Source organism: Giraffa tippelskirchi, chromosome X, assembly GCF_054371585.1.
Source record: "Giraffa tippelskirchi isolate mGirTip1 chromosome X, T2T-mGirTip1v1.2.pri, whole genome shotgun sequence".
In the NCBI taxonomy this organism is placed as follows: Eukaryota; Metazoa; Chordata; class Mammalia; order Artiodactyla; family Giraffidae; genus Giraffa; species Giraffa tippelskirchi.
In genome coordinates, this window is record NC_137289.1 from 112,515,866 (window position 1) to 112,539,704 (window position 23,839).

A 23,839-nucleotide genomic window follows, 5' to 3' on the forward strand; every position below is an offset into this window, starting at 1 on the left:
AACTCAGGCAAACTCCCTGAGAAAGTCAGTACTCACTGTAGTACACACAGGAATTCCAGGATCCTTGAATCCAACTTTGTCTGATTTTAGAGCTCATGCCTAAAAGTTGAGAATTAGGCTTTATTTGGTGGACAAACCTGAGGACTTAAGCCCAGAAGACAGCCTCTCAGCTCTGAGGGACTATTCCAAAGAGGTAAGGGAGGAGCCAGGATTATATAGGAGTTTTATAACAAAAACCAGATAGTCAAAAGTTTACTGTTAGATAGCTCAAATTAATGTGTGCGTGTGCTTAATCCCTCAGTCATGTCCGACTCTCTGCAGCCCCATGGACTGTAACCCACCAGGCTCCTCTGTCCATGGGATTCTCCAGGCAAGAATGCTGGAGCAGGTTCCCATTTCCTCCTCCAGGGGATCTTCCCAACCCAGGGATCGAACCTGCACATTGGCAGGTGGATTCTTTACCACTAGAGCCAACCTGGGAAACCCAAGTTTGCCAATTTAGCTCTTTTCTATGTTTGGGTAGATGCATGAGTCTGTGCTCAGGGAAATGATTCCTTTGGTATGCACCTTAGCTCTCTAGGGCTAATATCCTGTTCTTTCCCGTCCTAAGGCCCCTTAGGGTGCACCTTTGGGGGTGGCTGCAGTGGGGGAGGGCTTAGCTCTGGGCAGCTCCTTTGTCGCCATCCTAAATTCCCTCAGGGCTCACCACTGGGGGCTCTGGTAAGTGCCTGACAGCTTGATGGCCATCCTTTTTTGTTAATATGACTGGCAACATTTCTCCTTCACAGGAGAAACTGGAGAAAAATGTTAACATCTCTGGCTAATACTAGAACAGTGGTGTCTAGTGTGGGTGAATTTCTTTGTGCAAGTTCAAGTCAGTTGTAGATTTCAGGAAACCTCAGCTTTCTGTGTGTGTGGGGGGGTGGTGGGGGTTGGGTGAGGTGTTCAGCTTACCAGCAGGACTAGCCAAACTGGACCCCAGTTCTCCCACCGTATAAACATCTCTAAACGGGGGTAACATTAACCAGCTTGCAGGGCTGTGGTAGGACTGATTCATCGAATACGTATTTAATGAGCATCTGGTATATACCAGGTTTGGGGTTAGATGCTGCTGCTGCTGCTAAGTCGCTTTAGTGGTGTCCGACTCTGTGCGACCCCACAGATGGCAGTCCACCAGGCTCCCCCGTCCCTGGGATTATCCAGGCAAGAACACTGGAGTGGGTTGCCATTTCCTTCTCCAGGGGGTTAGATGATGGGGATACAAATATGATTTAGGATGTTGGGCAGAGTGCCTATCTCATTTAGCTAGACATGGTCACAGGTAGTAACACAACTGTGTGTTGACATCTGCCTGTGTCACGTAGCTTGAGACGGGGTGTGACATTTGTGACGCTGGTCACTATCCGGACGCGGGCCTAGAGGACCTGGGTCTCCACCAACGTCAGTGCTCACTCTCCAGGACATTACCGCGCGGCGCGACCACACCTCCGCTCCGGCCACCAGAGGGCGCGCGGCCTCTACCTTAACAGTCCGCTGCTTCTGCGCCTGCGCCGCGCTGGCTGCCCACCCTCCACTCCCCTCCCCCCGGCGCCCACTCCGCCTCGCGCCGGAACGCCCCGCCCCCGTTGCCCCTAGCGGCCGTTTGTTGACTTCCGGGAACGCGGGCGTCGCGGATCCCGGAGTGTCGCCATGGGGGCCCAAGGGGCTCCCGGCGCCCGCCTCGGAGCTGAGGCACTGCCTTAGGCCCAGCCGAGTCGACCCCGCCGACTTTCTGGCCGAGGAGCAGGCTTTCCATAGTGCCATTACCATGGGGGAACCCGATGAGATGGTGCCCGGTGAGTGGCTCCCGCGGCGGTGGCGGCGGGCCGGCAGGGAGGGTCAGCGGGCGGGCGGACGGCCAGGCCCCGCCTCTGGGCCGGCCCCGTCGGGGAACAGGCCTGGGCCGCGGCCACCCGACTAAGCTCGGAGTCTGGCCGCGCCCCTGCGGTTGACCGAGAGGAGAAAGAAAGGAGGGACAGGAGAGGGACTGCGGGGAAAGGGGGTGCCGGTCTTTCTTTTTAATTCTTTTAAAATAAGTTTTCGACGCGTTTCTCGAAGGCAAGGGCAGTTTTCACCTCCCTATGACCTTCCCAAAGTACTTCCTTTGAGGTCCTCAGAACCCGGTTGTGTGTTGAACGCAGTAAAGAGTGGCCGACCGGGGGACGTGCGGTAAAAGAGGATGGGGAACCGAGTTGGAGAAAGGAGGGAGCCATTAGCGAGTGGTTTTTTGAGACTTTACCCCTGAGCTCCAGAAATAATCTTTGGCGTTGTGACCGGGTACCACGTAGGTTCTGTGTAACAGAAATAGACGTTTCATGAAGCAGTACTTATTCTAGCCACTTGGGATGTGCTCAGATCTTTCCTGTAATACTTTGATTGTTCTAAATGGTCATTATGACCCACTAAGTTGATTTGCTGACCCACTCCTCATAACTCAGTTGGTAAAGAATCCGCCTGCAATGCAGGAGACTCCGGTTGGATTCCTGGGCTCGGGAAGATCTGGAGAAGGGATAGGCTCCCTACTCTAGTATTCTTGGGCCTCCCTTGTGGCTGAGCTGGTGAAGAATCCGCCCGCAATGCAGGAGACCTGGATTCGATTCTTGGGTTGGGAAGATGCCCTGGAGAAGGGAAAGGCTACCCACTCCAGTGTTCTGGCTTGGAGAATTCCATGGACTGTATAGTCCATAGGGTCGGCAAACAGTTGGACACCACTGAGCGACTTTCACTTGCACGGGTCACGACCAACAGTTTGAAAACAACACTAGAGCAGAATCGTTGTGTTTCTGCCAGGCCCTTGGGTTCAAACGTGATTCAGTTTCTGCCTTGAGTTCACAAGGTAGTGAGAGACACAAGAAACTAAACAAAATGACAGTATCAATTGACAGAAGATGCCACCAGGCCAGCACAGAGCCACTGGCCCCCTGGCTTGGGGTGAGGGTAGCTGGGGCAAGGCTTCTTGGGGAGCCAGAGCAGGACAAAACAGTTGTAATTATTCATTCTATTAAAAACTCAGGGCCCGTTCTAGAACCTGGCCTCCTAAATCTATCGTTATCACTTTGAACTCGCACACCTCACAATTGTTCTCAAAAGGTTTTTCCACAGTGGCAAGTCTCTTGAGCATGAGTATTTATTATTAATACTTAGGTTTGCTATGTCTTTCTTTCTGATACCTGTGTAGTTTTTTTGTGTGTAGTCATCCTCCTTGAGGTTTCCTCAAAAGCTGAATCTGGTCTCGTGTGTGTGTGTTTAGATAGTGTCTGTGTGTTTAGATATTAAACACACAGCTTTGGGATCTCATAGAAGTTTTTGGTCTCTCTCCAAAATGGTACTGGAGTAAACCAGTTTGTGACTACTCCTCTTATCAGGTAGTATTTAATGACTTCATTTAAGAATGTCCAAATCTCAACATCCTGCGTCCTCACGATGTTCCTGGTGAAACTCAATGCTGTCCTGTTTCTGTGTGTGGAGAAAAGCCTTCAGTCAGAGGCTGGACTATGCGACGTTCACCAGTGTGAGTGGGGCATTGAGGGTATCAGCTTATTTCCAAGCAGTGGACGGTCCACCTCATGGCAGCAGGACTCTTAGTCATTGTGACAGTATATTTCTTACTTTATACCAGTAAACAGATAATACATAATTGATTTATTAGATCTTATACATAAAACTAGAATGAAGTCTGAGGAGTAAGACTGAGTTAAGTTGGAAGAAGGAGGGTGTAGGCCGTGTGGAGCAGATAAAGTACTGGAAAAATCTTTTAGTTAACAGGCAACATAATAAAACTTGTGTAATCAAAACTCTCATATATATGTCTCATTTATTTGTAGATTCGGGTGCTGTGTTTGCATTTGGAAAAACTAAATTTGCTGAAAATATTCCCAGCAAATTCTGGTTTAAAAATGATATACCTATATCTCTTTCATGTGGAGATGAACATAGCGCTGTTATTACAGGTTAGTATTAAAATCTTAAATGAAGATAGTAACACTTAGGGAATTCTACGTATCATAGATGTGTTGTTTGAAACAAGTTGAAGAGATACAGAAAGTGAATTTTTGTTTTTGTTTTTTTACTTTGCCAGAGAATTCTTGACAAATTGATTTGTCAGGGAAGACTTTTAAGTTCCCTTAGTATAGTGACACGTGATTTTCTATGCATATTGCTTTCTTAGAATAAATCTATTTGAATATATTCATAACATCAAAAAACTGTTACTGTACAATCTTAGAAACTCTTCACAACTAACAGAATATAGCTATAGGTAGATGGGCAAGGTAACCTGTAAAACCGGTGACATTGTTTAAGTACAGCTTTTTTATTGTTTATGATGACTTCATTATGTTGAAGATGCTTCAGTTTATTATTTGTTTCTTTCCCACCAGGAAATAATAAGCTTTTCACGTTTGGCAGTAACAACTGGGGACAGTTAGGATTAGGATCAAAAGCCACTGTGAACAAGCCAACATGTGTCAAAGGTTTGGGGTCTTTTCTTCTTTATCACTTTAAATACTTAAATATATAAAGTACTTTTCTGTTGATTGTGTAATTCTTTAATATAAATAATAAAGCCTTTAGTTCTTTATTCACTGAGATTTATTTGAATATTATTGGCATTTAACTTTATTTTTCATGTGATATTCAGAACTACTTCGATATGTTAGGATTTAAAAATCACATTGATTTTAAACCCAGAGCCCACGAAGGAAATAATGATTTTATAGTACTGTGTACTTGAACATCGTTTTTTTTTTTTTTTGCCTGTTTTGTAAACCTACTTAAATATTACTGTTATTGTATATACAGAGAACAAACAATATGATAGGATTTTGAGCTCTGTCTCTCTTGTTAGAGTTGTGAACATCATGGTTCTATGTAGTTGTGGGTTTTAGGAAACACACTTTACCCTGCTCTATGTAGTTAGCAGATATGCTGAAGAAAACATCAGGCCTAGGAGTTGATTAGCACTAGTGTTCTTACAAGAACAACAGGACAAAATGTTTCAAATCAGGATTGTCCCAGAAAATATAATACCTTTACAAAGCTTTCTCGCCATTATGTGCAAAAGCTTCTGTTTGGTTCTAACCCATGAATGTCAGCTTTACTTGAATGGTGATAGAGACTCCTTGGGATATGACAGGAGCAGGATTCTTTATCTTTGTGGCCAGATTTTTACTTTGAGCTCAGAATTTCAGTGTAATTTATCATATCTATGCTTCCGTGGTGGCTTAGATGGTAAAGAATCTGCCTGCAATGCAGGAGCCCCAGGTTCAGTCCCTGGATCAGGAAGATCCCCTGGAGAAGGGAATGGCAACCCATTCCAGTATTCCTGCCTGGAGAATTCCATGGACAGAGGAGCCTGGCAGGTTCCATGGGGTTGCAAAGAGTCGGACACGACTGGGTGACCAACACACACATACACACACGTGCTATTTGTAGATATTGTTGTGGAACTTTTGAAGTATTCCACTTAGTCAAAAAGTATTTATTGAGCACAGGCTACTAAAACCCGTACGTTTACTTACAGTGCCTCCTATGCTTACTGTTCAAAATCTAATGAAAGTGAACGTGTTAGTCGCTCAGTTGTGTCCAACTCTTTGTGAGCCCATGGACTGTAGCCCAGCAGGCTCTTCTGTCCATGGGATTCTCCAGGCAAGATGACTGGCGTGAGTTGCCATTTCCTTCTCCAGGGGATCTTCCCAACCAGGGAGCAAACCCGGGTCTCCTGCATTGAAGGCAGATTCTTTACCATCTGAGCCACCAGGGAAGTCCAATATCTAATAGACAAGCTAACAAGATTGTCTAAACTATGAGATCTTTGAGCCAGGGACTCGTGTCTTAGTGATATTTGCAGCCCCTATGCTGAGCACTTAGGAGATGTTCTGTAAATGTATTTAATATGTAAATGAATGAATGAAGAACTTTACCGTAGGTGTATGACTAAACAACAACAACAAATGCCTGTGAATGTTGAACTTAGTGTTTTGTTGTGTGAGACAGAAAGTAAACTTGATGATGGTAATGCCAGATTAGGGAATAGATCAGGTTGGAGAAAAGGCAGCATAACAATGCGGTGGATCTCAGCACATACTAATTGCTTGTGGAGTTTTAAATAATATATAGATGCCTAGGTCCTACCTCAGACCTACTGACTCAGATTCTCCAGGGGTCAGGCTAAGCTATCTGTATTTTTTTTTTTCAGAACACCATTGGTTATTATGATGCACAACTACCTCCAAAAACTTTTGATTTATTAGTTATGGAAATCAACTTAGAAGTCAGACAGGCCTGGGTTTAAATCTGTTCTACAACTTGCTCATGATTTGACCTGGACTATTTATCATTTCCATACAATCATAAAATATCTTACTTGTCATATTTTTGTATTTTTAGCTCTAAAACCGGAAAAAGTGAAATTTGTTGCTTGCGGAAGGAACCACACCCTAGTTTTAACAGGTATAGTATTCAGTCTGTGGGCTTCCCTGGTGACTCAGCTGGTAAAGAATCCGACTGCAATGCAGGAGATCTGGGTTTGATCCCTGGGTTGGGAAGATCCCCTGGAGAAGGGAAGGGCTACCCACTCCAGTGTTCTGGTCTGGAGAATTTCATGGACTGTATAGTCCATGGGGTCACAAAGAGTCGGACACAGCTGAGCAACTTTCACTTCACTTCATCCAATCTGTATGACTTCCTGTCCAATCTGAGGACCGAGGTCTCACTCCAGTAACATTTGTGACTTTGTAAAATTAATAGAAATGGTACCTTGGCAACAGTAAGATTAGGATTTTTTAAAAATGTAAATGGATAGTACATTTGTTTGCCTATGAAAATGTGCAGATAAATGTTAAGTGGATGAAGAAAAAGCTTCTTTTCTTGGATGATATCAAGGGGCAGCATCTCCTTACCTGTGTGCACACCTTCAGGGGCCACTTGCTCCTGATCTTGCTCTTCGCACTTCTTTTCAGAGGGTGAGTGGAAGCCCTCCCTAAAAGGCTTTTGATGTGAGTTAGCACAATTCCAATCAAAATCCAAACAGGCCATGTGTGTGTGTGGAAATTCACAAGGTTATTCTAAAGTTTATATGGAAAAGCCAAGGAACTTGAATAGTCAAAACAGTTTTGAAAAGATCAGAATGGAGGACTAACACTACCTGATTTTAAGACCTACTGTAAAGCTACAGTGGGGCTTCCCTGGTGGCTCCGATGGTAAGGAATCTGCCTGCAGTGTGGGAGACCCAGGTTCAGTCCCTGGGTTGGGAAGATCCCCTGGAGAAGGGCATGGCAACCCACTCCAGTATTCTTGCCTGGAGAATTCCGTGGACAGTGGAGCCTGGTGGGCTACAGTCCACGGGGTCACAGAGAGTCAGACACAGCTAAGCGACTAACACACAAAACTACAATGATCACGACAGTGTGCTGTTAGTAAGTAGATAGACAAAGATTAATGGAGTGGAGTCCAGCGATAAAGCCACATGTTTATGCTCAACTGATATTTGACAAAGGTGCCAAGGCAATTCCGTGAGGAAAGGTAGTCTTCCAACAAATCCTGCTGGAGCAATTAGATATCCAGGACCTGACCACCCAGCAGTCTTTCCCACCTCCGCTCTCCACACACAGCTTCTTCTGTCTTCAGGCTGCTCGCACTGCTTCAGCCCCACCTCACCTCTCTGCCCTCACTCAGTACTTTCCCTTTGCTAAAGTGTCTTTTTTTTATTATTATTATTATTATTTTATTTTCATAGAAAAGTAGAGCCTTGCTTGTTTTGCTGTATTTTTGACACCAAAAGGAAACTGTTCACCAAATTGTAGGATAATGCCAGCTTTCAACTTTCTTTGCTGATAATAGTGAGACTAGTATACACTGGACTGTCTCCTAAAGATGGCGACTGTGGTATACTGATGTTCTCTTTTCCGTGTGTAGGAGAAGGCAAAGTATATGCCACCGGAGGAAATAATGAAGGGCAGCTTGGACTTGGCGATACTGATGAAAGAAGTGCCTTCCATCTGGTTGATTTCTTTACATCCCAGCATAAGATTAAACAACTGTCTGCTGGGTCTAACACTTCAGCTGCACTGACTGGTAAGACTCTTTTTCCATTTCAAACTGGGACAGAGCCCTTTTTTCTCAGACCAGGATATACAAAAATCAGTAAACTGAAGACAGCAATCCTGTTTCATTTTCTTTCATTGCCCATGTGTTTTCAGAAGACATTTAAAATAGAACTGAAAATCACGACAAATATTACTTAATGCTTACATACATGTAGAAGGTAATTGTTAAGTAACTTCTAAGCTGTACTACCCATCTGTTTCTTTAGATATTCTTAAATAGTACCTTCGTTGCATGTTTTGAAAGTTCTATTTCAGCTTTAGTGAAGTTGCTGTCAGAAACATCCCAGAAATCTGCAGGATATATGTTACTAAACTACAGTTTGTAATGGTCGTTGTGTCGCTCTGCCCTGCCTATCAAAAGCCCATATGAGAAATTTCTTTAAAATTTGGAGCCGAGATTGACATGTCTCACTGAAGAAGCTGCCGGTGTACTTCTCTGTTCCAGTCTAGAGAGAGAGGTGTGTGAGGTGTGCTATCGGTCTGGCCGGCAGGAGAGCCAGAGTCGGATCTGCAGTTCCATCCCTTCAGTTCTCTGACCCACACAGTTGGCATTGAGACCTCCTCCTTTTGGTTCTTATTTTCATATTTCCTTTTATTTGCTTTATCATTAGACACTTCAGATTTTAAAACTTTTCATTAAAAGGTACAAGTAAGTAAGTCTTGATCATTCTTTTCCAGAATATTTCTCTTAGTTTTTTTTTTCTCCCTGACAACACAACCTTTATGAGAAAGCACAGAAGTTAGCCTGGTTTTGAGATGTTAGGTATGCTAATGCATCTCCTAGTCTCTGAAGTTAGATGATGTATTTTCCACTGTAAAAAAAAAAGTTAGCAAAATAAATTTATTTAATTTTTTTCTTCCTCTAAAGCATCATTCCTACAGTGTTCTCGGTCCCAGTCCTTCTGACCCGAGGCTTGTCTGGGAGATGTCTAGTGTGACTCATGCTGGCATTCAGTTCAGTTACAGGTAGACTGCTTGAAAGGAGGGAACCATCTTCTGTTTAGAGACTTTAAAATAAGGAAAGGTTATTATAGGAAAGGACATTCTGTCTTTGCTATCGAGGTAGAAATATGGGCGTGACTAAAGTGATATACTTTAGGTTATTGTCTATCCTTTATCATTATAGAAACATTTCATAATAGAAATAGTACTATTAAGTAGTTCCCTGGTATAACTATCTTTAGTACTTTTCTTTCAAGATACATCATTTTTCTAAATTAAAAAATAAATGTTCTGTTGGGAATATAATAACTTGCCATCCCTGCTACCTCTTCAAATGTTTTTTTTTTCCTCTTCATGTTTTATCTATAGAGGATGGCGAGCTTTTCATGTGGGGTGACAATTCCGAAGGGCAAATTGGTTTACAAAATATAACTAATATATGTGTCCCACATCAAGTGATGGTTGGAAAACCTATCTCCTGGATCTCTTGCGGATATTACCATTCAGCTTTTGTAACAAGTAAGACAGAACAGTTGAATTTCTTATGTTATCTCCCATGTCTAAGTTATTACTAAATTAATCATACAATGACATAACATTCTACATTTCTATAGAACTACGGCCATGGTACTCCATGTAATGAAATTATTTTGGTCTGTTTTAGGTCCCAGTGTTTCTTCATTTTCATAATGAGTATTTATAATTTCAAACTATCTGACATGTTAACTGATTTTAATGAATTAGGTCTATTAGGAAAACAAATTTTATATATAAAAAACCCTTCTAAATGTTGGTTCTCAAATTCCTTTGGCATTAAAAACAAGACCTATGAGCCTCTTTTCTCTGGATCTGCTTGGTTCTGTACTTTGACCTACTCTGATCTTGTCCTGATAATTTGCTTTTATCATTTCCGCACATAAGTCATAGATGTTCATTGTAAGAATAGGGTTGAAGATTTGATGGAAAAGGAGGAGAGTTCAGTATGGGATATGCTTTCCTTCAGTGGAACTTTTCTCGGGATCCCCAGTTTCTCCTTTTCCTGGCCTCATTGGCAACCTTCTCTACCTTAATTAAAATATTTTAAATGCTGGACTCTATTATAGCCTACATCTACTCTAGTAGTAACAGCAAAAGTATGATCTTGGTTTTCCATCCTATTTATGGTTTTTCTAACAATAAAAACACCTAGCAGAAAACAGTTTTATGGACCCTCTTAGATATCTCTCTAAGTATTTGTTATACATTTACTTCTTATTCTGTGTACCTCAGATTCAGGTTTAGAAAATGCTTATTGTCCCATCTTAGTGCCCCCCTGTTTACCAATGACTTGGTAGTAGTTTGGTTCTAAGAAAGGGCAAACTCTGACTTGGCTAGTTTTGTTCACTACTGTGTCAGTTTGTGTCTGGAAGAAACTGACAAGCAATAAATCTTGTTGATGAGGAGGTAAGGGAATGAATGATAAATTGTTTTCCTTGGGCCAATAACACATACCAACTTATTTCCAACTTTAGGGCTCCTGGGGTTGGTATAGTCTGTGCTCACTTTGTTTACGAAACGAAAAATAGAAAAAAAACACATGGAAAAACAAATAAAGCGTTGTCTTAGATTTAGGCCTTAATAAAATTGCCAGTATCAGTTTTTATTTACTACTGCTTTAGCCAGTTGAGAAACAAGTGCAATTAATCGTTTTAACTGATAGGCATTACATTGAATTTTTTTGTTTTGTTTTCTGTTTCATGCCTTTAAAAAAAATAGCTATATTGATGTATAGTTCACATAGCATGCAATTCATCCATTGAAGGTGTGGGGAGCAGCAGGAATTTACAGACAGTTATAGAAAGAGACTTGTCTGGACTTAGAAATTCCTTTCATATGAGAAGCAAGAAGCATGGGGAAAGGGGGGAGGAAGTGTGCTGACTTACTGAGCACTTCCATGCTGAGTACTTCAGAAAAAAATGTGGTACAGAAAACTTCACTTTTGTGCAAATCAATCTAGAAAATGAGTTTGGCTGTGTTTGCAGTATTTGACCAAGTTTTAAGTGGCACCTACCTCGTGTGTTAGATGTCACACAACTTCCCTATGTTCTGATGTGCTAGAAGGGCTCTGTCTTCAACAGCTGGTTATACTCATGGCTAAGATTTAGTACAGCAAAGGAAAGATCTGTATCCTTCAGAGAGGTCCCGTATGCACTTCCCAGTCCTTCCTCTTCCAGGGCCACACGAGATGTGTTTTCTCTTTGGCACTGAACGACAGGGATGTGTATGTGATGTCTCTGCCCAGGGAAGCCCTGTTCTATTCTCAGGGTCTGAGGCTTTTCTATGGGTGGCTGGTCATGTAGGCACATCCTACTAGCCACTCATCATGGCACCTGCAACTCAGGCCCTTCAACAGTGAAACCAGGTGTGCATCATCAGTGTTGATGTTTGTGCAGAGCAAGGCTTTCTTAGCTTCTGGCTAAGCTGGCATAATTAATTTCTCCAGGTGTGCATAACAGAATCACCAATCACCAGCTCAAAGAACACTCCCAAGGGCCGCATTCCCAGGGGTTAGTCAGCAGTCAGTCGTGGTGTGGTTCTCTTGGAAACATGCGAGTAATACAACCAGACGTGCTGTGTTACCTCTTCTACATGAGTGTTGTAGAAGCTTACGATTAGATTATGTATTTACCACAGTTTTTAAATTCCTGCTCTATAGGACTCACTTCAGTTCATAGAAACGAACAAAACAGTCCCTGATTTCATGAAGCTCATAGTATAGTGTGCTAAGTGTGATAACAGAAGCAAATCAATAGTATTGGTATGGACAAGGCAGCAATTAAATGACGTGAGTTCCTTAGTAAGAGCGTTTGTCTGGAAAAAGTGCCATCTGAGTAAAACCTGCCATCCTTAGGCTCACTCACCATATTTGCTTCACATGTAAATGAGTGTTCTACAGAAAGTGTCATGAAAAGCAATTATTTATGCAATAAGTATTCTATTTAATGTACTAGACACACTGCTAGGTTCTTGCAAATACCATAGTGAGCAAGACAAAATCCATGTCCTTTTGGGGGTTTAATGTCTAGTCATTTTGCTTTATTAAAAGTCGGTGGAAGAAGTAAGATCATCTTGTCTATGTATTGTGAAACAGATAAAATAATTTTCTGGTTGTTACTGGTAGTGATAGTTATGAATTCTTCATGAAGATTTTGGGTTAGAATAATCAAGAGGAAGGGAAAATCTACCTTTATTCCTTACTATTCAGTACAAGTATCTCAAGAAAGGTCAGATTTATTAAGTTGATATTTTCTAAATTTTTTATCAAACGTAAGAACATGTACCAAAAAGACCAGTATTTTGTTCATGTCTCTGTCATCATCGATCCCTCTTTTTTTCCTTCAATAGCTGAGGGAGAACTGTACACCTTTGGAGAACCGGAGAGTGGGAAGCTAGGTCTTCCCGAAAAACTCCTGGTCAATCACAAAGTACCCCAGCTGGTGCCTGGAATTTCTGAGAAGGTGATCCAAGTTGCTTGTGGTGGAGGACACACAGTCGTTCTTACAGGTACGGGTGCGACTCCATTCCCTGCTTTCTGTTGTGCCTAAGGAAAACCTTTTTTAACATTCGCTTCTTTTTATTGTGGTAAGAACACTTAACATCTGATCCACCACCTTAACAGAATTTTAAGTGTGTAATACAGTAATGTTATCTATAGGCGCAATCTGGTATGACAGGTCTGTAGAACTTTCACCTTTGCATAGCTGAAATCCATTTATTAGCAGCTCCCCTCTCCACCACTCTAGTCCGTGGCAACTACCATTCAAGTCTCTGCTCCAGTGAGTTTGTATGTTTCAGATACTTCACGTAAGTTGACTTTGCATCTTTTTCCATTAAGATCTCTACCTTTTGTTCCTATAGTTAGGAAACGTTTCTGGCCTATGGAAGATACTGTTAAGTAGGAAAAAAATGAATCTTGTTGACTCGTTTTTGCTTACATAATTGACATTTTCATGACCTTTACAACTTTAATGGCAGGAAATAAATTTTGTAGCTCATTTTCAAGAACACATTGTTTTCCTCATGTATATGTATTACATATTTATTTAAAATTGACATTAATTTCTCTAAAATACTTTATTTTGAAGAAATAATAATAATACCTTGTTAATAATCTTTTCTACTTGTCATTGGTAATTCTTTTCTTTGATATTCACAACATCTAACTTGGTGGTTTCTTTGTGATTTTTATGTCTGTTATAGTAATTCGTTAAAGGGGTTAAGATTTTAAATTACAGATAAAAATACAGAATAAGAACCTTAATGATAATGTCTCTTCTGGCTTCTGAATTTTGTTTTTGGTATGACATGTGACTCCTTAGGATGCTAGTCAATATAATTAAAATATACTACCTATTAATATGCTTACATTGATACTCCCAGATTTGTTCAGCATTAGGTTTATTTTAGATGAGTAGTAGAGAGGTAATGCGGTTAGGTAGTGAATGATTAGGATAGTTTTTAGTCAAAAGAAGCAATTTTTGAAGTCTCCACTTAATCTTCAGTAACCCAAAGCTAGAAGTGTTCTAGACAAATTTTTAAATAATATCCAATTCTTAGATGATAATGCTTAAATGTTGCAAGGTGATTCAGTAGTATATTATCTTTAGATTTTCCTTTCTTACATCACTTTTCCTTGACTTCCTATTCTAGTCCTAGTCATGCTTATAAAGCTGTGGTTTCCCAGAATTGCAGTTTCCAGATGGAATATTTTCAAAGTGAGAAATATTTTTTTCCAGGTCTTCCACTCTAAATTTGGAAATAATTCTGAAGTTTAAGATTTTTTTTAAACTTCTGCTGATAAAATGAATTTTTATATAATTTCTGAAAGATTTATTCTAGGAATTAAACTTTAATCTTTATTACTTATCTGAAAATTTATTTTTTAGGCAGAAATGCAATTTATTGTGTCATATATTTTTGCTGGTTTATACAAAGATTATAGAAAGAATTAATTTATTAGGTGATTGAACGTTATTCTGAAGGGCGCAATGTTGACTATATAATACTGTGTCATTAAACCATATAGTATAAAATATTTTCATATAAAATATTTTCAAGGTAATCTTTTAATTATACTTAAAAATTTAAAAGTGCACATAAGTGCACATAAGTGTGATATTTTCTTATAGTGTAATAGACATTTAGCTTTCTATGAACTTTGTTTTGAAGTTAAAAACCATCTTGGCAGAAACTGATTGTCTTCTCCAGATTTTTGGAGACTTTCGAATCTCACAGACCAGTCAAGTTTTTATAATTTTAAGTTTTTTATTTTGTAAGAGAATATGAGGACCTACAGAAGATTGCCAACTTCCAGTTTGTATTTGGCTAAATATGGACATTGCAAGAAAAATGCAATCTGTTTTCACCATTATATCATAAAATAAGGGTCATTTTCAAAACAAAAATTTAAAAGCTCTTAATTTTATAATAAAAGACATCCCCTTAAGTCGTATAAACTTATCTGTATGGAAAATTCACTACTTTGCCTATTTTTAAAAATTTATCCATGGACCTTTGAAGGCTTTATTATGAGCCAGTCCTGGTGTTCTGAAGCAGTATGGATAGAAACATTAAATATTTAGTCCTAATTGATAAAGAAATGGACCTAAAGAGTGTATGATCATCAGTTTGAGTAAGTACTAAGTTAAATACCTAAGAGTTATCGAATACTTTGCAGGACCATAAAGCCAAGATAGCTAATCATCTATTCTAAATGGTTCCCTTAACTAAAAGAAAGGGCTTGGGTTAGATGATTCTCTGGGGGCCCTCCCCAGCTTTGTTTTTTCTTGTGTCTGTAATTCTGATCTTAAAGTCTATTTAGGTATTGCTCAATAAAATACTTTAAAGATAATTTTAATTAGTTCATTGTTGATAAATTTATTTAAAACTTGATATTTTGATATGACTATGATAGATTACACAATACAGCTACTGGTTGTAGCGATAGTCAGGGAAATGATGGACTGCTGTTGAGAAAGTATCAGACTGGAACTGGGACAAACTAAGTGAGACTGAGTGATCCATGTCATTTTGTATGTCATCCACAGCAGTTATCAGAAGACAAGAAAGGCTTGGTTATTAGATTGGGTCCACAATGAAGTCTGGGCCCCAAAGAAAATAAGAACTTACCTTCTCCCGATTATATTTAGACAAACTTAAGATCTCTACAGGGCTATACAAGTATCTAGTTGTGAAATGAAATGTATTCTGTGAAATTAGAGTAATATTTATCTGAAGCCAACTAATCAAATCTGTTTTCCTAAGATGGTATTATTTATTAACATTGAATTACATTGTTAAAAATGTTACAAAGGTGGGATGACTAAAAATTATATTGATTTTTGTATATAATGTCCTTAGGCAAGAGTCTTCAGGCATTTAAAAATAATAGAAACTATTGTCATTGCTAATCATTCCAGCACACAAGGGAACAGAATGAGGACAAAACTTTTGTAACTTGATTCAGGCCGCCTGAACGGCCTAATCTCACAGGCTGCTGTCAGACGGCCCAAGAAACTTGGAGTAATTGTTGGCCAGCTCGAGATAGACAGTTTTTTCACTTACCCAACATCCTCCTATTAAGCTGAACATTCAGAATTGGAGATATGCTGTGTGATTATTAGTTTTACTAGAGATAGTGTTTTTTTACACTAAAAATAAAGGCTGGATGGCATCACCGACTCGATGGACATGGGTTTGGGTAGACTCCAGGAGTTGGTGATGGACAGGGAGGCCTGGCGTGCTGCGGTCCATGGGGTCGCAAAGAGTCGGACACAACTGAGCAATTGAACTGAACTGAACTGAAAGGTCTGTTTGCTGTTGCCTCAGTGTGGCTTCATATCCTTGACACACTGTGTTGTCTTTAACAAATAATATCTTTCTGTCTTATTCATGAAGGAAACATTAGAAAGAAAAATGTAAAACTATGTGACAATAGTTATGTGTTCATCAGTATCTTGTGTTGTCACAATAAGGTGAGTTGATTAGATAATTACTTTTGAGAAAAATGTCCTTTTACGACTGACTGTCCCATTGTGTTTTTAAACCTTCCTGTATGTTTTCTCATTTAATCTTTGCAGCAGCTCTTTTAGATAGGGATTATAGCATTAGGGAATTTAAGTAGCTTGTCTGCTTGCCACAGCTAGTAGTAATGAAGGTTTGGGCTTCTACGTGAATCTGAAGCTCTGGCTCCTATAACTGCAGCAGGAGAGGCAATGTGTTGCACTGCGGAGAGGCACACAAATGCAGTAGACACTGTGCTTCCTGAGGCAGGGGCCCGGAAGCATTGTGTGTCTAAAAGGACACTTACATCACCACTTGTTTATCCTGTTCTTGTGCTTTTCCATTTCTCAAGACTATATGAGCTCTAAATTATTGGAGTTCATTTGGAATCACTTCAAAACTACTAATATCGCATAGGATGGATAAACAGCAAGGTCGTATTTTATATTCAGTATCCTATAATAAACCATAATGGAAAATAATATGAAAAGAATATATGTATATGTATAATTGAGTCACTTTGCTGTATAGCAGTAATTAGCACAACATTGTAAATCAACTATACTTCAATAAAATTTTTTTTAATTTAAATAATATAGAGGAAAGGCTTTTCCCCTCCTCTGGTTATTATTGCACTTCCTGATAAATGAGCTTTGTGCTGTGCTGTGCTGTGCTTAGTAGCTCAGTTGTGTCCAAGTCTTTGCAACCCCATGGAGTGTAGCCCACCAGGCTTCTCTGTCCATGGGGATTTTCCAGGCAAGAATACTGGAGTGGGTGGTGATGCCCTCCTCCAGGGGATCTTCCCAACCCAGGAATCAAACCAGGGTCTCCTGCATTACAGGTGGATTCTTTACCAGCTGAGCTACCAGGGAAGAACTAAATGAGCTTTACTTGTGAATAAATGTAGCATATCTGCTGTAAGTTTTAATTCTCATGCAAATTCTCCTCTGAGATTACTTTCTAAAATAGGTTATTCCATTAAACTACTGTTAAAAGTAAGGACTTTTTCTGTGGGAAACACTATTGGTTTATTTAAGTCAGTGAAAGGAATTAGCTTAATGACAATTGGTGCTTTTTGACTGAGTGGGAATTATAGGGACTTTTTCGGTTTCTCTGACTTTTGTGTATTTAGCAGTTCCTTCTATCATTCTATGTAAGAGATAGAATTAGGCCCATGACATAATTGTTACAACTGTGTGCCTTGTCATTTTTCTCATCCTTTATCGAATGTATAGGTAAGTATTAGGTATTCTTACATGAGTGTTTCTTTGAGAGACCCTTAACATACTTTATAGAAGAGGGAATATCACCATTTTTCCAGATATAATGACGACAGTATCTGTATCTCTGAAATCCTTTTCTTGTATTTTTTCCTCTCCCCTTTCAGAGAAAGCCGTGTACACCTTTGGGCTGGGACAGTTTGGCCAACTGGGTCTTGGCACTTTCACTTTTGAAACTTCAGACCCCAAAGTCATTGAGAGTGTTAAGAATAAGAAAATAAGTCATGTTTGCTGTGGAGAAAATCACACAGCTCTGATAACAGGTACAGATCAAAGTTCTGTTAATATACTTAATGGAACTGGGTATATTTTATTACAAAATAAATAGTATATAGAATGAATGTATCTAACTCAAGCAAAGGAATTAATAAGTGAGAAAAGGTAATTCCTTGTTTAATATGCCAACGTATAAAGTTGTAAACTCCTTTCTCATATTTTAGTTCAGTTTAAAATCAGTGTAAATGATCCAAAGGTTTAGAGCCTGAAAATACGTCGGTTCTCTCAGAGGTGAGACCATAGTGTTATACTTTGGCAGAAAGCTGGAGTCGTTTTGAAACTGTTGATTTGAAGGCTCTGAACTCTGCTCTGCCAAGGGGAAAAATCTCCTAAGAAGGAACTTATTTTATTTTATTTTATTTTTAAATAAATTTATTTATTTTAGTTGGGGGCTAATTACTTTACAATATTGTAGTAGTTTTTGCCATACATTGACATGAATCAGCCATGGGTTTACATGTGTTCCCCTTCCTGGACCCCCCACCCACCTCCCTCCCCATCCCATCCCTCTGGGTCATCCCATTGCCCCGGCCCTGAGCATTTGTCTCATGCATCGAACATGGAATGGTGTTCTGTTTCACATATGATAATATACATGTTTCAGTGCTATTCTCCCAGAACGTCCCACCCTCACCTTCTCCCTCAGAGTCCATAAGACTGTTCTATGCATCTGTGTCTCTTATTCTGTCTCGTATATAGGGTTATCGTTACCTTCTTTCAAATTCCATATATATGCATTAGTATACTGTATTGGTGTTTTTCTTTCTGGCTTACTTCACTCTGTACAATGGGTTCCAGTTTCATCCATCTCAATAGAACCGATTCAAATGTATTTTTTTAATGGCTGAGTAATATTCCATTGTGTATATGTACCACAGCTTCCTCATCCATTCGTCTGCTGATGGACATCTAGGTTGCTTCCATGTCCTGGCTATTGTAAACAGTGCTGCGATGAACATTGGGGTACACGTGTCTCTTTCAATTCTGGTTTCCTCGGTGTGTATGCCCAGCAGTGGGATTGCTGGGTCATATGGCAGTTCTATTCCCAGTTTTTGAAGGAATCTCCACACTGTTCTCCATAGTGGCTGTACTAGTTTGCATTCCCACCAACAGTGTAAGAGGGTTCCCTTTTCTCCACACCCTCTCCAGCATTTATTGCTTGTAGACTTTTGGATAGCAGCCATTCTGACTGGTGTGAAATGGTACCTCATTGTGCTTTTGATTTGCATTTCTCTAATAATGAGTGATGTTGAGCATCTTTTCATGTGTTTGTTAGCCATCGGTATGTCTTCTTTGGAAAAATGTCTGTTTAGTTCTTTGGCCCATTTTTTGATTGGGTCGTTTATTTTTCTGGAATTCAGCTGCAGGAGTTGCTTGTGCAATCTATAGATTCAATGCAATCCCTATCAAGCTACCAATGGTATTTTTCACAGAACTAGAACAAATCATTTCACAATTTGTTTGGAAATATAAGAAACCTCGAATAGCCAAAGCAATCTTGAGAAAGAAGAATGGAACTGGAGGAATCAACCTGCCTGACTTCAGGCTCTACTACAAAGCCACAGTCATCAAGACAGTATGGTACTGGCACAAAGATAGAAATATAGATCAATGGAACAAAATAGAAAGCCCAGAGATAAACCCACGCACCTATGGACACCTTATCTTCGACAAAGGAGGCAAGAATATACAGTGGAGAAAAGACAATCTCTTTAACAAGTGGTGCTGGGAAAACTGGTCAACCACTTCTAAAAGAATGAAACTAAAACACTTCCTAACACCATACACAAAAATAAACTCAAAATGGATTAAAGATCTAAACGTAAGACCAGAAACTATAAAACTCCTAGAGGAAAACATAGGCAAAACACTCTCCGACATAAATCACAGCAGGATCCTCCATGACCCACCTCCCAGAATATTGGAAATAAAAGCAAAAATAAACAAATGGGACCTAATTAAAATTAAAAGCTTTTGCACAACAAAGGAAACTATAAGCAAGGTGAAAAGACAGCCTTCAGAATGGGAGAAAATAATAGCAAATGAAGCAACAGAAGGAACTTATTTTAAAACATTCTCCGTGTTCAATCTGACAGAACCATTCAGGCTGAGTAAATTCTTGGAATGCTTCTGCCACTAGGAGGTGTTTTCAGGAGTAACTTTCATACTTTCTCCAAGGTGCTAGCAGTGCTCGCTCTTCTGCTCTGTGAAAGGAAAGGAAAGTGAAAGGAAAAGTCGCTCAGTCGTGTCCCACTCTTTGCGACCCCATGGACTGTACAGTGCATGGAATTCTCCAGGCCAGAATACTGGAGTGCGTAGCCTTTCCCTTCTCCAGGGGATCTTCCCAGCCCAGGGATCAAACCCAGGTCTCTCTCATTGCAGGCAGCGTCTTTACCAGCTGAGCCACAAGGTGCTCTGTAGTTTCTCCTTTTATCTGGGAAGATGCTGCTTTGGGCCTATTTCTCAACCTCCAAAAGTAGGTGCTGCCATGTAGGACTCAGTAAGGGTGTTTCCCTAAAATGACTGACTCACCCATAGATAATTAATACACTGCACAGTTTTAATTGCTTTGGAACAAAAGGCTCTGTAATTTTTGTTTTTGCCATATGACCCAGCAATCCCACTGCTGGGCATACACACTGAGGAAACCAGAATTGAAAGAGACACGTGTACCCCAGCGTTCATCACAGCACTGTTTATAATAGCCAGGAGACGGAAGCAGCCTAGATGCCCGTCAACAGCCGAATGGATAAGGAAGCTGTGGTACATATACACAATGGAATATTACTCAGGCATTCAAAAGAATACATTCGAATCAGTTCTAATGAGGTGGATGAAACTGGAGCCTATTATACAGAGTGAAGTAAGCCAGAAAGAAAAACACCAATAGAGTATACTAACACATATATATGGTATTTAGTTAATTGGTAAAGATAACCCTGTATGCGAGACATCAAAAGAGACACAGATAAATAGAACAGTATTATGGACTCTATGGGAGAGGGCAAGGGCGGGAGGATATGGGAGAATGGCATTGAAGCATGTAAATTATCATATGTGAAAAGAATCACCAGTCCAGGTACCATGCAGGATACAGGGTGCTCGGGGCTGGTGCACCGGGATGACCCGGAGGGATGGGATGGGGAGGGAGGTGGGAGGGGGGTTCTGGAAGTGGAAAACATGTACACCCATGGTGGATTCATGTCAATGTATGGCAAAACAAATACAATATTGTAAAGTTAAAAAAGAGATAAATAATCTAATTAAAAAAAACCCATTCATTTAGGATATTGGTGTTCTTAATATCTGCCTTAGAATCCACCTGCAATGCAGGAGACCCCAGTTCGATTCCTGGGTTAGGAAGATCCCCTGGAGAAGGTATAGGCTACCCACTCCAGTGTTCTTGGGCTTCCCTGGTGGCTCAGATGGTAAAGCATCCACCTGCAATGCAGGAGACCTGGGTTCGATCCCTGGGTTGGGAAGATCCCCTGGAGACGGGAAAGGCTACCCACTCCAGTATTCTGGCCTGGAGAATTCCACGGACTGTATAGTCCACGGGGTCACAAAGAGTTGGACACGAGTGAGCGACTTTCATTTGTTCTTAATATAAAGTTCAAAAATGCTTAATATGAGCTAATAAGATACTCTGCGGTGTGGCTCCTTCTTACCTCTTCAGACTCATCTCATACCACTCTCCCCTTTGTGCTTCAGACACATTGATTGCCTCTCGGCTTCTTGACTGTGTTATGCTTTCTCTGCTTGATACGTACTGCTGGCTTCTGCCTGAAAAATTCTTTGCTCCCTCCTTCTTGTAGCTAAACCCAAATCCTTTCAGCTTCAGTTTGAAAGCCTTTCCTAATCACTGGATTAGAGGGAGAGCCCCTCCTCTGTACCTGTACTGGCACCATTTCCTTTAATTCTGCTTCCATGGCGCTTATCTCACTTGAGATGGAGAGTATGAAGGAAAGGCTTGAGGAGTGAAGGTTCAGACTAGCTGCTATGGCCACAGACAAAAAGATTACCTGGCGAGGTGACAAAATTACTCATCATTATGTTGGGTCCGGCTGTACAGGGGACCCCCCACCAATATTGGTATCCCCAACAAGCAGCATGGTTGGTTTATGGCATTTCTTTCTGGAGCTATCCACAACCCTGAAACAGAAGTAAGAGAGAGAATTGCTCCAGTTGAGTGGTGTTTCGGTCTCCCCAGGGGACACATGGCAATATGGGAGATATTTTTGATTGTCACAGTTGCAGAGGCCGGGTATTGAATGGACATTTAGTAGATAGAAGCCACGGATATTGCTGAACATTCCACAAGGCACAGGACAAACCCATACATTTGGGAATTATCCAACCTCAAATGTCTGTAGTGCCAGAGTTGATAAACCCTCATCTAATCAATGACCTAAGGGAAAAAGAAAATAAATTGGGATGTAGAAGGTCAGACTACAAAAATCTTCTCTTTGAGAAGGTGGTATTTATCGTGAGAGCTCATGCTGGATTGCTGCTGCTCCATACAACACCTCACAGGACTGGGTCTCAACTTCACAAGCCACCAAGGACTTAGTGATTTATTCTCGCGATAGCTATTGCCTAATGTTATGTGTGGACAACAGAAACCATAGAGAGTGTGGAAACATCAATGGACCAAATTCAATGCAGAATATGAGGGGAAAATTGCAATGTCAGTTAATATATTTGCTGTTTACACATAGATCCATCAAAGTAACACTTTCATAATTCTCTCTTTTTTTCATTTTAGAATCAGGCCTTTTGTATACTTTTGGAGATGGTCAACATGGAAAACTAGGACTTGGAATGGAGAATTTTACCAATCAGTTCGTTCCCACTTTGTGTTCTAATTTTTTGAAGTATATAGTACATTTGGTAAGGGCTTCACATTTCCCTGTTTACATGTTCATATTCCTATATTTGATTCTTTTGGGATTTCATAGAAAATGAGTCCTTTTACATTTAGATGAAATAGTATCATGGCTCTATCTCGTGAATACACTTGTGTCCTAATGGCCAAATGTCAGACATCACAACACTCTGAAAATCTGTCCTTTTCCTAATGTTTCTCCTCACTCACAGTGGTCATCTGTAAATGTTTGTTGGATCAGATACCATTCAGACCCTCAGATCCTGCTGATAATAAGTGACGAGTTTTGAAAATCCTTTTATTGAGCTAAGTGGTATTTGGATTAAGTGTTGTTTCAGTATTGTCCGCATCAGGCACCATATCTCTGTTGTTTCTAACACCTGCCAATTAAGAACTAGAGATGAAAATTTTGTTTAGTCAGTGATGATAATAAGGGCTTCTCAGGTGGCACAGTGGTAAAGAATCCACCTGCAATGCAGGAGATGCAAGAGACCTGAGTTCGATCCCTGAGTCAGGAATATCCCCTGAAAGAGGAAATGGCAACCCACTTCAGTATTTTTGCCTAGAAAATCCCACAGACAGAGGAGCCTGGCAGGCTACAGTCCATGGGGTTGCAAAGAGTTGGACACGACTGAGCAACTGAGTGCACACACACCCCAGACACACGCACATGCACACACACACTGATGATAATATTGTTGCAGGATGGGGGCCCCCTTCTAGGGCTCGAAACTCCGCTCTTGTCTAACACCCTGAAACGAATTGTCCAAGGAGACACATGTGCTGACAAAGCAAGATATTTTATTGGGAGAGGGTGCCCAGGCGGAGAGCAGTAGGGTAAGGGAACCCAGGAGAACTGCTCTGCCACATGGCTTGCAGTCTCGGGTTTTATGGTGATGGGATTAGTTTCCAGGTTGTCTTGAGCCAATCATTCTGACTCAGAGTCCTTCCTGGTGGTGCACACCTTGTTCAGCCAAGCTGGATGCCAGCGAGAAGGATTCTGGGAGGTGGTCAGACATGTGGTGTCTTCTTTTGACCTTTCCCGAACTCTTCTGGTTGGTGGTGGCTTATTAGTTCCGTGTTCCTTAGCAGGACCTCCTGTCGTAAAACAACTCATGCAAATGGTTACTGTGGTGCCTGGCCAGGGTGGGCAGTTTCAGTCAGTGGGCTTCCCCTAACAATATCACTTGGAATTTGTTCTCCAAAGGCTCAGAGCCTCATACTATGAAACACTTCCCATTCCTTGACTTGACACCTATTTGATGAATACC

The 23,839-nt window shown here is 40.7% G+C and overlaps 1 protein-coding gene across 38 annotated transcripts in view; it reads left to right on the forward strand.

Annotated features, from left to right (window-relative positions):
- Positions 1-1,654: 1,654 nt before the first annotated feature.
- Positions 1,655-23,839, forward strand: part of LOC145536231 (X-linked retinitis pigmentosa GTPase regulator-like) — a 79,762-nt gene continuing 57,577 nt past the window's right edge. For 15 of the 38 annotated variants that reach the window (XM_081565143.1, XM_081565163.1, XM_081565144.1 and 12 more), the window contains exons 1-9: positions 1,655-1,835; positions 3,864-3,989; positions 4,419-4,511; positions 6,427-6,489; positions 7,954-8,112; positions 9,456-9,605; positions 12,471-12,629; positions 17,515-17,670; positions 22,449-22,573. In XM_081565143.1, the coding sequence (XP_081421269.1) occupies positions 1,808-1,835; positions 3,864-3,989; positions 4,419-4,511; positions 6,427-6,489; positions 7,954-8,112; positions 9,456-9,605; positions 12,471-12,629; positions 17,515-17,670; positions 22,449-22,573 (1,059 nt within the window). In that variant the 5' untranslated portion in view covers positions 1,655-1,807. Of the gene's footprint in view, positions 1,836-3,863; positions 3,994-4,418; positions 4,512-6,426; positions 6,490-7,953; positions 8,113-9,455; positions 9,606-12,470; positions 12,630-17,514; positions 17,671-22,448; positions 22,574-23,839 lie in introns of all 38 variants that reach the window. The other 23 variants (XM_081565152.1, XM_081565169.1, XM_081565139.1 and 20 more) reach the window with 7 other exon arrangements.